The sequence below is a fragment of the Protopterus annectens genome, chromosome 13.part0 (genome assembly GCF_019279795.1).
Source record: "Protopterus annectens isolate FY-2018-M chromosome 13.part0, PAN1.0, whole genome shotgun sequence".
Classification (NCBI taxonomy): Eukaryota; Metazoa; Chordata; order Ceratodontiformes; family Protopteridae; genus Protopterus; species Protopterus annectens.
Window position 1 is genome coordinate 696064807 of NC_056747.1, and position 14035 is coordinate 696078841.

The 14035-nt window shown below is 41.3% G+C and overlaps 1 protein-coding gene across 2 annotated transcripts in view; it reads right to left on the reverse strand.

Moving 5' to 3' along the window:
* Positions 1–14035, reverse strand: part of TSR1 (TSR1 ribosome maturation factor) — an 895152-nt gene that overhangs the window by 842599 nt on the left and 38518 nt on the right. For both annotated transcript variants that reach the window (XM_044054379.1, XM_044054378.1), the window contains exons 2-3: positions 11772–11875; positions 10434–10650 (exon numbers count right to left, since the gene is read on the reverse strand). In XM_044054379.1, the coding sequence (XP_043910314.1) occupies positions 10434–10650; positions 11772–11875 (321 nt within the window). The remainder of the gene's footprint in view (positions 1–10433; positions 10651–11771; positions 11876–14035) is intronic.

Here is a 14035-nt window from a genome sequence, read left to right on the forward strand (position 1 = left end):
TTAGTATGGCAGTGTGCCACGCAATCACAGCCCTTAAGGCAAAATAACATACCAAACACAATAGTAATAGGCGACTCTATAGTCAGGCACACTGATGTCCCACTAACTAGGCTGGACAAGGAGAAGGTTACAGTTAGCTGCCTGTCAGGTGCCAGGATCCGCCACATAACACATGCACTCAGGTTGCTCCAGAACAAGTACAAATACGAATCTGTCATTGTCCATGTCGGCGTGAATGACCTGAGACGTACCTCCCTGGACTACATGAAAAGAGAAATGGAACAGCTCTCTGATCACGTAGCCCAGGCCAGTATGAACCTGGCCCAAGTAGCCTCCTCCCCTCACCAAGAATGATGCCACAGTATAAAGAAAAATTTATCAATTTCAACAATTGGCTAAGTTTCTGGTGTCATTCAAAGGGGTTCCAGTATCTGTCCATCTGGGATGACATGCTCGACAAGCCACGTTGCTTCGCAAGAGGTGGCTTGCACCTGTCACCCTTAGGCTTTTGAATACTGGCCAAGGCTTTTGCCACCCCATAGTGCCTTTTTTAGGTAAGGCTCAAAAGACAAACCCACCACCGTAAATAGCACAAGTAACCAAAAACTGAGGGTAATGCTACTCAACCCCAGAAGTCTAAACCTCAAAATGCAGGCACTCCTCAGTATGGAGAACGTCGATATCTGTGCAGTAACAGAAACCTGGTTTAAGGCTCCAGAGAGCACCCCATCACTACCAGGCTAAAACTCATACCATACTTTTTGACTACAGAACCCGGACCGAAACACACAAGGCGGGGGTGTATCCATATTCATCAAGGATACCCACACCTCCAGGTTAGTGGTGCAGCACGATGTCTCAGAGATCATCCATGTGCAACTAACAACGAGCAAAACTGCAATTCAAATTGCAGCTTGCTACAGATCACCCACCATGACCCATACCCCATTCCGTGTTTCTGGAGACACTGGAAAATATGAAGGTCCTACCAAATGCCCTACTACTGGGTGATTTCAATTACCCAAACATTAACTGGGAGAACTACTCAAGTACTAACTCCCTTGCCCAACGCTTCCTAGAATTTATAAACTTGAATGCCCTGGATCAACTGGTCAACACCCCCACCAGAGATGACAACATACTGGACCTGGTCATCACCAACATGGGCGACCGGTGTTCCACACCGGAAGTCAACCCCTCGTTGGTTAGATCAGACCATAGACTAATCACTCTTGATACTCACATTCCGCCCCCACCCCCAATCAAGGAAACTACCATGAAAAACTTTTCAAAAACAAACGTCACTTTACTTAAGACCAAGGTGGAAAGGTTCACAGCCCCCATGCTAAAGGACAATGCTGTCCAAGCTGCTGAATCCTTTACAAAGGCATTCTATGAGCACCTGCAAGAATGCATGATCGTGCTATCCCAAGCATAACCAAGATTCACTCCTCCAAGAAAAGGAGACCAGTCTGGTGGACCCCTGCCATAAACAAACTATACAATAGAAGGAGGAAACTAGTACAGAAGAGAGTAAAATCCCAAGGAAAGACATCCCTGATCAGTATCAGCAAGAAACTACGATCCCTCATAAAATCATCCAAGTCTAGCTTCAAAAGAAAAAATGCCATGGACTCCAAAGATGACCACAAAGCATTCTTTAGCTATGTCAAGAACCTACATGGAAACTCTCAGATCTGCTCTGAGTTAGTGCAGAATGGCACAAAAAACACTGAACCGACTGATATTGCCAACATTCTGGCAGACAGGTTTAGTGCAAACTTCACCCCCCCCCACCCCCTAAAGGGTCCATAACCATGCCAGAAGAATGTAGAACCCCGACAATCACTGACACACAGGTTAAAACAGCCCCATCCAAAGCCAAAAACACAGCTTCAATGGGACCGGACGGTGTCCCAGGCTGTGTCTTACACAAGCTCCAAAATGAACTAACCCCTCACCTAAACACACTGTTTAGACTCAGCCTTTGTACAGGCTACGTACCCATAGAGTGGCGCACAGCAACAGTTATCCCACTCCACAAAGGTGGAGCCACAACGGACCCCAGGAACTATCACCCTATAAGCCTGACTAGCCTGGTCTGCAAGGCTATGGAGCCCATCATCATGGAACTCATTACCAGAGACATTGGGAACCTCCAAACATTGGACCCTACCCAGTTTGGCTTTAAGGGCAGATCATGCCACCTAAACCTGGTGGACTTTTTTGAAACAGTTACCAAGGCTTTAGACGAGGGAAAGGAGGTCCACACAGCCTACCTTGACCTCACAAAGGCTTTAGACACCATTCCCCATTCTAGTATTATAGACCAGCTCACCAGCCTGAACATAAACCCCTACGTCATGAGATGGGTTGCCAATTGGCTCATGGATAGAACCCACACAGTGCGAGTTGCAGGCTCTAGGTCCGACTCTAAAGCGGCTACAAGTGGCACCCCCAGGACTTGGTCCTGGGACCCCTCCTTTTCGGTATATACTACCCAGAGGTACAGGCAAGCACAGTAGGACTATGGCTGACCAAACTGGGGGCCATAATTGACTCTCCGGCTGATACAGACATCCTCCAAAAGGGTCTCACGGAGACATACCTGGTGTCAAAATCATGGCCTCAAGCTAAAAATGCCAAAAAGTGCATAGTCATCCCCACTGGAAAAAGCAAAGTACCCACAAACTACCACATATGTGGTAGTCCCCTAAATACAGAAAATGTAAAAAGGGATCTGGAGACCTAAGTAGATAGTAATCTCTCCTTTTGGTAATCATATTGCCAAGGTGGTTAGAAAAGCCTTCTATGTGGCCCACCTAATCACAAAAGGGTTCGCATCTAGAACAAAAGAGGTTATTGTGCCCCTCTACTCATCAGACCCATTATAGAGTACAACACCCCATTTGGGATGTACCTTACAAGACACCTGCAACAGCTGGAAAGACCACAGAAGTACCTCACCAAGAGGATTACTGGCCTCAAACAGATGCCCTATGCAGCCCAACTGAAGAAACTCTAGCTGTACTCTGTTGCATACCGCTTACTCAGGGGTGATCTCTGCCTGACATACAAGGCCATGTCCAACCCAGAATTGGTGGACATGCTCCACCTAAAAAAAACTAAATCCCCCGAGAGCCACACGCTCTAGGGATCTAAACCTCACCACACTGATAAATAGGATGTGCTGGAGGGATAAATTCCTGTCCCAGAGACTCCCCATGCTTTGGAACAGGATTCTAATCTACATTAGGCAGAGCCCCTCACTAACACTTTTCAAGAGCAACCTTGACGAGTGGATGGGAAACAGAAAATTTACCCCGGGGATCACTGCAGTGTCTCTGCTGGACAGAGGCATAGGGAACTAATCTAAGGGGGGCAACGAAAGCCAACACATTCTGGCTAGGCTTATAGATGCCCTCGGGCAGATAGCCCAGTACTTACCCATGAACCTATGAGAAAAAAGTATGCAACTGCAGAGAGTGAGTTTTTTTTTTTTTTTTTTTTTTTTAAACTGGCTAGATGAGAGCTGCAGTCAATGAACTGGTTAGAAGAGAGCTGCACAGGCAACGTATGCTTGCCATGCTGATTTCCTGAGTGAGTGCATTAGTGCAGGAATAGTTCACCCAGTCTATGGTGGGGTAGTTGAAGTCACCAATGATCAGGGTGTTAAGGGGTACCTTGATGGAGCCAAGTAGATCCAGGTAAGAGAAGTAGGTTCCTGAGTCATGGGGGGGGGGGTCCATAGCTGGCTATAACTTGGATGGGTGTGTTGCCAACTGTCACTTGCACCTGGAGTAATTCCAGTGCGTCATGCTGGCAAACCAGTCTGGAGGTGTGCCTGTCCTTAATGAAGATTGAGACTCCACCACCCTTAGTCTTCCTGACCTCATTTTGGGGTCAGAATATGTGGAAAGAGGTACAGCCTGGTAAGGCAGGGGTGCTCTCTGCAGCCCTAAACCAAGTTTCTGTGACTGCACAGACAATGGCATCTTCCAGTGCAAGGAGAGTCTCCAGTGAGTGAATTTTCAGGTTAAGGCTCCTAGCTTTAAGCAGCATGACCTTCTGGATAACCAAAAGGTACAACTGTGGTCAAACACAAAGGAGACAGATAGGACTACACTGGCAATAACTTGGAGAAGATAAAGAACCACAGCATTAGAAACAGATCATTCTGTAATGAGAAAGAGACACACAGCTCCCTAATCTGCACCCAAGATATTGTGTACCTTACTCAGGATCAGTAGCAGAAACGAGCAGACAAGTGGGAGAGAGGAGAACAAACTGAAATATGCATCTACTAAAAAGTTTCTTAAGGAGCTAAAAACAGAAAAGGCAGTTACCAGAGGAATAAGTAGAGTATACACTTTATGACAAATATTAATAAGAGGCACAGGGATCAAAGAAGGACTTGGAAAACAAGTGCTAGATGGATTACAAAGAAGCAATTACAAAAATTTGCGGGCAACAAAATATGCATCAAAAACTGGCAATTTAGAATATTTGCCTGGAAATGCATACACAGGTACTTTATGCCTACTATGTTATAAAAAATACCTCCTCAGGTGAAGGGTAGAGAAAGATGGAACAGGAAATTGTCCAGACAAAATTTGGAGTGTACCATATACATGTCAAACATGCTGTCTTTAATAAAGCAGCAATGTTATCAAATCTGGGGTACAAAGCATGGTAAAATAATAGTAAATGTACTGATGTTCGCAGCTAAAAGTAAGGGAATTACAAGGAAATTGAAATCAAATGTTAAAACCAGTACCTGAGGATATAGCTAGCAATATGAAATACATTCAAGAAAGTGAATGAAAATCCCAGAGGAAAGGGTAATGCAAATTAAGCCTCAAACTGCAGCTGAGTATGTAGACAGCTTGCTCAAATCAAACTAAGGTACAAAACAATCTCCTTGATTGTATATATGCCACTGTATAGAAATTTTCTGTCATTCGTGGATTATGTGTTGTCATATAAAGACATAGAGCTCGGATTGTATATATGCCTCTGTACAGAAATGTTTTTGTCATTTGTTGTATTTGTACTATTATGTTATGGAGCTGCTCTCCCCGGGACTCTGCTGTAAATGGACCTTGTTCCAGTCGGACTTTCCCGGTAAACAAATGTAAAATAAAATAAATAATGAAATCTGACAAACATGTAAGAAACATTAAAAACTGAAATAAGCAATATTGTCAGAAAGATTATATGAAGTCCAAGGAGACAGGAAAACACGTTTTGAAAAATCATATGGCTAACAGTGGGTGATAAAGAATGCTAAAAAAAACAGATGCAACTGGGCTGAAAAGATCAGCAGGCGAGATTACTAAAAACAGAATACATTACAAAGGAAAGTATCATAGTATAAACACAGAACACACAGAGCATAAACATAGAAAACTGGGAACCTTTATATAATACACGGTTAGACTTGTTGGTAATACATAAATAACAGTGAAGATGGTTACAGGGAGACACCAGAACATAGAAAACTATAAAATAAGTGTGGGAGGACATCTTAAGAAAATAAACATATGATCACTTGTACAAAGAGCAGAGAAATATACGAGAGAAAGCAAGTGAAAAAATTATGTAAACGCAGAGGTTTTTTTTAAAAGGGAAAGTGGCAGTAACTCGCTTTAAGAACAACGTGTTAACTCTGAATAAGTAAAGAGGAGCAGTTTAAAGGACAGTTATGGAAAAGTATGGTACAGGACAGAATAAAAACAATGGAAATTGTTATGGGATTACATTAAAATCATGCAAGCAAATAGGAGGCAGATGCATGAGAATCTGGAGTGGGAAGAGGATGACTAACAGGAAGTGGAGAATGAAGAATTGGACAGTTTTGAAAGGAGTATTTATTTCTTTAATCACTTTTAGAAAGGTGACATAGGTACATATGCAGTGTTAAAAAGAAACCAAACCATAACATATCCATTGTTGTTTTTTTATGCAGCATGTTTACAATTTCCATTCACTCCAACATTACATAAATTGCTCAACCCTTGTCTTTCCTTAAACCTCGCTCCCCCTCCAGAACCTTATTCTGCATGAACTGTTCCAAAAAATTCCATTTATTTTATTGTAATTGGCTCCTTCCCTTTTCTAAGGATCCCACCTACAGTTCTTTTATCTCCTTTATAATATTCAATAATTCAATTACAGCTGGTTTAGATTTTGGTCTTCACTTTCTAATAATTGCTTTTTTTGGCAGCCAATAGCATTAAACTTCACAGGGCCTTACTTATGTCTAAGCAATTGTAACAGCCACTAGCTCCCCAATCATTCTGGCACAGTACTCTGTGGGGAATTTCTAAAATTTGTCAACTTGTTACACTCCCAAAAAAATGTTCTAAGTTAGTCCAGCATTTGCTCTACATTTATACACTTGAGAACAAATAACTGTGCTTGAGGTATAAACATACTTCTACAAACACTTCCACGAAAGAAAAAGAAAAACTAAACCTCAAGGACTTTGTTGCACACACGGGAACCATACAGATGTTTCCTCGTTGTTACTTTGTAAACTGCCTTACCAGTCCCTCTTGCCAATCTTTTCTACCCTCCTCCGATTGATTTTTTACAGTTATGATGAACTACTAATTACCTTATAAAAACGTAGCTTCTGTTCTAGACTCAACTAAAAACTCGGTATTCCATTCATCATTCCTGTGTCTCTCTCTCATGTTCTATACTCTGATATCAAATCAGAGGCAGGGAAGGCAGTCTCTAACCTGCAGTGCAAACTTAAGCTTGGGCTCATCCCACTCCATTACCTTTCCATATCTAGTTAATTGCTTTTAATACTGTTGTCCCCTTTCCAATTTTAGCCAAGCTAGAGTTTTCACTGTGTGATTCCTCAAAACCTTCTGTAACAGAGGACTATGTGATGTATGAAAATGACCCCTTAAGGAATATCAGGTGTTTCAGCTACATGGCTGAAATTAACTTCATTTTATTCTGAATGACGATGACTTTTTGTCAAGTCTACTTATTGATACATTCAGGCCATTGAAGCCAAACCCCACAAGCTGTGGACATGCAACTTTTAGCCTTACGACCTCTTCAGCACAGCAATAGCGGACTGTTTGGCTAACCTTTAGAAACACAGGGTTGTTGTACCCAGCTGATGCAGTTTCAAGAAGTGAGCTTACTCCACACCATTTTCACTTGTAACACAGCCTTCATGTGACAAGTTGCCTTTAAAAAATGTGCACAGTAAAAACAGTTGTAGCTGGGTTTAAGAATACAGTTCAGAGGGAGGGAAGAGAAAGCAAGTTAAGGATACATGAGAGAGATGAAAGTTTGAAGTACGGAATGGGAAGGGGCAGGATGGACTTGTAGCAGAGATGGGGGGGTCAATGAGTGTGGGTGTTCACTGAAGCAGTATTTGCATTGTACTTATTTAAATAAGTATTTTAGCTCTAAAAATGGTGCGAGAGTGGCTTTTTACACACCACATAGCTACTCCTATATTTTAGGAATTGGATGGAGATTCTTCTCGTGAATGTCATTTACTCTAGACCGCTATGGATACTTCAGACATGTCTGGGAAAAGACAGGTTTACTGATGTTAACTAGAGTCTACATCTTTGACAGCCATTTTGCCTTTGACAGAAAACAGCAATTTTATTGTCTTTCTGGTGAAAGGGTTATACTAACTGAGGTACTCTTGACTGTGGTTAGATTCACCTTTGATGCTGAAGCAGCTATTAGAAACTCATATTTTAAGTGGCAAGAGAAGTCCTTCTATGGGGAAAAAGTGGGAGATGTTGCACGAGAAAAGGGGTTGGATTATTTTGGTTTTAGTAATGTGGATGCAGTACTGAAAGCCGAGGTTTAAGTCTAGCCATATTCCAAGGTATTTGAATAACCAAACAGCTTTGTTTGGCTTATGGTACCCCGTAGATATCTGTAAAACTGTTTGGCAACTTACCTACCTTTAGCAATGTTGCAAGCAGCAATTGTGTGTGTGTGTGTGTGTTGAAAATGAGGTTATGTTCACAGAACCAATTTAACAGCCTTTCAAGGTTCTTGTATGCTAGTTTTTCCAACTGCTGAGAATGGGTTTGTCTGTAATCACCACACTGCCTATGTAAAGAATTATGGGCAAGTGGGGAGATGATGGCAGAGTCTGTGGAAAGTTCAAATCAAGGGGAAAGAATTGATCATTGAGGGATTCCTTTGTGAAGTGAAGCTGGTTCACACTTTTGAAATGTCCATTAGTAAAGCTTTAGATTACTGCAAAACCAGGTCACTGACACCTGCTAACTTCTCAGCAAGTGAAGTACGTTGACTCCGGATCCTTCCTGACAGCAGAGCTCTGCAATATCTACAGCACATAGATTTCTACATTTAATACCTCTCTCTATATACACACACACAATTTTACACACATATAACACACACACACACATATATATATATATATATATATATATATATGTATGTATGTATGTGTGTATATTACATACATATATATTACAAACATGCCCCACCCCAGGAGGAAACCGAATACCGAAAGGAAACCCATGCAGGCACAGAAGAGTATGCAGACTCCACACAGGCAATAACCAGCTTTCTTGAACTAGGAGACAGACAGCTATCTTAACTACTGAGCCAATGTGCTATTGTAATACACTACGTCATTTTAGATGGAGGAATCTTGCTGAAAAGCAGTTAGCTGTAAATCCAGTGGGCGAGCTAAAAGCATGCAGTCACAAGGCATACGTACAGCCAATTCGCTTTTTGTCATCTCACCAAGTTAAAAATTTAAAAGTTACTGGAATGAAACAGCTACTGGACTAAAAGGGGGGAAGGGGGTACTGTACTTGCATACCACTAAATAATGCAGCTGAATTCTGTGTATTGTGAAAATGACTTTCCAAAATCTTTCCCTAAAATTAGACCACCGTAGTCGTTATACTTCATCCAAAAATAGTTAACCTGAAGCCATGACACATACACACACGTGTACATACATACAAAATTATATACAAATATACGTATATATACACACACACAGACATAAACATATATATATATATATATATATATATATATATATATATATATACACACACACACACATATATAGACATATATAAATATATATACATACACACCTATATATGTACACACAATATAAATATCTATATAAAATATGTATATATTATACATACACACAAACAATATAACCATATGCAATTGTATGTTCAACCTAATTTAATATAGAATTGAAAACAGGCAAAAAAAGTTCTAACATACAACACCGTAAACAAAAAATATCAAATTAAACACTGAGAAAGGAAAAACATTTCCTCTCCCAATACCAATACTACCCCCCCCGTAACACTAGCCTAAAATTCATCTGAACAGTGGCAGTCTTACAGGAAGGTTTTTACGAAGGCAAGGTGTAGGATTGGGGTCAAGGGAAGGGGCAGCGCTCGGGTTAGGGATAGCATCCATTACTGAAGTGCATAAAAGGCTTCCCATAACACTGCTACTACACAAACTAACACACAAAAGCATACAACATCTACTGTTCACTCATCCCCAATCCTAACCCTAGCTCACATAGACAAACACTCTTGTCTCTCCAATTCCAGGTACCAGTCTCAATATTGCACAGAGACAGTTTTACCGCTTGGCTACCCATACCCATCAACATTGTATCATATCCCCTGCGTTTGTCAAAAAAACTACATTCGACAAAACACAGAAGGGAGTCTCACTCACACACACACACACACACACACACACACACACACACACACACACACACACACACACAAAACAGGGACTGCCTATAAAATCAAATGCATATGAAGTGCAATTACCCCCTCCAGGGAATGAAGTCAGTCAGAGGTTCAAATGCACTGAATCCATTTCTGTACTAAGGGAAGTGTGGTACTCTCCACAGTATAGGAGGGGTAAAATGCACAGTATGTAAAACTAGCTTACTAGCTGACCATCACTGAAATCAGCATTTGAAAGTTTCAACAGTTTAAGGATGGCTTTTGTTTTAATTTTTTCAACACCAACACCTTAACCAAAAAGACATCAAATTATTTTACAGAACCCCCCATAAAAAGAAATTAACACAACTTTGTCAGAGTCTTGCATGCACTGAGCTCCACTACACCCAGAGAGAGTGTTGAAAAAACTTCTCGCAAGGACAGCATATGCTTTTCCACATCCCACTAGATCTGCTTCTTGTCATACAGCACATTTTAAGGTATAGCCACTAGTCAAGCCCTGCAATGAGAGAACCTTCAGTTCCCTGCTCAAGTGATTTCAAAATTCGGTAACAAATGACCACAAAAGAAAAAACTCAAAATGTTTCTACAAATGTAAATGCTGCAAAAACAGCACAATTTCAGACAGCTTCATATCAGAATATATATTATTTCTATCCCTACCTGTGTTTGCTGTGACAAACCAAAACCTCTGTTTGAATCGTGGAAAGGCAAGCCCAAAGGTCTCCTTGGCATACTCATTTTCATGCACAAGTGCATTTTCCTCACTTCGAATGAGTTTCACAGCACCATCAGTACTGATTCCGACATGCAGTGGGACAACCACTACCAGATGTGGGGGACCATCCTTACTTCCCAAGCTCCTCTTCTCTTCAAGAACCTGGAAAACAATTTGTCAATGACAAACTTATCATTTTTTCCAACTAACCAGCACCAATGCTTACATTTCAATTCCTAAGCCAAGCTGAAGTGCAGAGGTAATGAAGGCAGACAAAAGACTAGTTACTTGCTGCAATACCAGCACATATATAAGCAGGCATCACTACACATGACAGTAAGACATGCAAGCCAACCTCAAATCAAGCAGAAGGCAATACAAAGAATGTTTCATATCCCATGTGAGGTGTGTGAAAAAAGGGATTTGAAGGAACAAAGCAGCATCAGAGAACAGTGATCCTTGTTCACACCTCCCTGCTATTAAGTGAGACAGCACATGCTGCGCCTTTTACCATTCATATAGAAATGGGCACAAGATAGTTAAACTCTTTCTGGAGAACAGAATGCAGATAGCAGTGACTGGGGGGACAGGACAGCTCAGTCTGTGAATTACATAGGCAACGTTAAATGCAAAAGCACGGACTTCCAATGGTTTTTGCACACAAAGTGTGCAACTCATGACATAGGCACAGATTTTGTGCCTATTGACTCTCATACCTCTCAACTGTCCCTTTTCGGGAATGTCCCTGATTTTAACTTAAATTTTAGCCATGTCCCACTTAATCCCTCCTAAAGCTAGTGACTTTTGGAGAAAAAGTGGGTAATTACATTTAACATATGATAATGAGTTACAGACTTCTTATATTTCAGAAAATGTTTATCAATTCATTATGTTATTCTGTCAATGAATCAGATTAATAGTATTAATATCTTAAAAGTGTCCATCAATGATTGTCCCTGATAATTTCTGAATTTGCTGCTGATTCTCTTGAGATTTGTCCCCGATTCATTGAGAGCTATGCTCATCATAGTGAGACACCTACAGACTGATGCTGAACAACAGTAAAAGTAAAACCCCACTGCCAATGTTCTGCCCATCAATTCAATATGTGGCTTCGAACAGAAAAACACTAGTAGTAAGTAATAACATGCAGCCACTCACGCACTATCCCACCCCAAGATGAACTCCACCCACTTCCCTCTCTTGCTAGCCTTGTCTCTTTCAGAAAGGTTACAGCATGCAAGTCTACAATCAGTGTTAAACCAGTCACTTTCACTACTTACGGCATCTTTTTTCTGAGCGCGAATCTGGTTCAATTTGTGCCTCCGATCCAGCTTACTCAAATCTTTTTTCAGCTTTTTAGTAAGCACTTTGACAGATACTCTTCCTAAAGGGAGAAAAAAAAAACGATGATTTTTGGTACAGTCAGTAATGTTAATGACATGAAACAAATTCTTGCACGATTATTGAATGCTGGAAGCACTACAACCTTTCATTCTGATGCTGCTCTTATGTTATGCAGATTCTCCAATATGCACTTTACTGCCAGCCCTACCAGTAAGCCATTCGAAACAAAAGCTATATTCAACCCCCACCCATATACTAAAATGCTTCAGCTAAAAAACTCTTCCCTGACAGAATATGAAACACTAATAAGCCACGGTGGTGCAGTGGTTAGCATTGCTGCCTCACAGCAAGAGGTTCTCCGGTTCGATCCTCGGCTGGGGTGCCTTCTGTGCGGAGTCTGCATGTCCTCCCTGTGGTCGCGTGGGTTTCCTCCGGGTGCTCCGGTTTCCTCCCACATCCCAAAGACATGCTGCAGGTGGATTGGATACTCTAAATTGGCCCTAGGTGTGCATGTGAGTGTGCCTTCTGTGGAAGGTTGGGCGCCAGGCTGGCAACTCGACACCGTAAAACTCCACTGCCATTCAAATGTGCGGACAAGGTGATCCGCTGTGGCGACCCATAACCGGGAAAAAGCCGAAAGAAGAAGAAGAAGAAGAATAAGGTTTTTCTAAGTAGTTTTGCAGTTGTACCATTGCAAATATGATTAACTAGTTCAAATAACTGAGAACTACTACACTTTTATACCTCTGTGATACCTATGAAAAGCCAGCACAATGTCCTGCACACATATATACACACACACACACACACACACACTATATATATATGTATGGGCCCACTTTGCAAATTCGAAATACTGAAATCTCGAATTTCAGTATTTAAAATTTACAAAGCTGAATACTCACATTTTCTACACCGGCAGAAGTGCAAAATTCAAAATTCTGAAGCACGGATATTTTGAATGTCTGCTTCCGGTGGTACGGAATGTGGATGTTTGGGATTAATTTTGGAAATTTTGTGTAAGTATGTTGGTTAGGGGTTTAGTGTGTGTTGTGACTGTAGTGTGTGTGTTTGAGGTACTGTAAGATGTTTGTGTGTGTGTGTTTCATTTGTGTTACTGTTTGTGCGATCTCGAAGTTATAAGTGGGGGGGTGAAGGGGTGCTTGCTCCCCTGCTTATATGTAGTTAAGATTAGGTTTGTTTGATTGTGGGGGGGGGGGGGGGTTGTGTATGGTTATGTGTGTACTGTATGTGTAGCGTGGGTATGGGATTTTGAATTTCGCGGTTGTGTGTTTTCGGCTTTGTGGTTTCAGAATAAGACATTCGAGATTTCAGTATTTCGAAATTACAAATTACAAAGTGGACCTATATATATATATATATATATATATATATATATATATATATATATATATATATATATATATATACACACACACATACACACACATACATATGTATATATATATATATATATATATATATATATATATATATATATGCATAGTATAGGGATACAGACCCAGTGATGAAATCCCCAAGCTCAGTGGTTCAGGTGCTGGAGGAATCAAGTCGGGGAGGGGATGGCGACTTGGTTGTGGCTCCTTTCCCTTAGCAGCAAAAGGAAGCTTAATAACATCCATGGTATGAAGGTGATCAGGGAAGTAGGATTAGCTTATTAAACCAGCGACAGTAGCCCTTGTTAGTGTAAGAGTGGAACACAGCACACATAAGGAGGGTACAGTTGGCCACTGTAGTTGCAGGAGACCCCACATCAGCCACCACAAGGCAAGGTGAAGGACTAAAAAGAAATCTGTGTAGTCCATACTAACAAAAGCCTCCCAGTGGGCCTCTGGGAAGAATGAGGGAGTAGCAGTGATGGACTCTAGGCAACGGAGGAGGGTCAAAAGAGCTAGTGGCCCTAACCTCTGATCTTGGTGTGGTCACATCAGGAAAGTTAGCAGCAGAGGCTGGACAAGGTATTTGGTGGACAATTAGCTACAATGGAAGGCATAAGACAATTGGTGAGCAGGCCTTTGTGCCTTCTTTGATAACTGCACCTCTTGTTGCCCTGGGCAGCAGCCATGCTGTTGCCACATAGGAATGAGTAGGCCAAGAATGCAAAACTGACAGGAAGAAGGTTGATGCTGAGGTACAAGAAGCAGTAGAATTTATCCAAAAGAAAATACTGTTGGACACA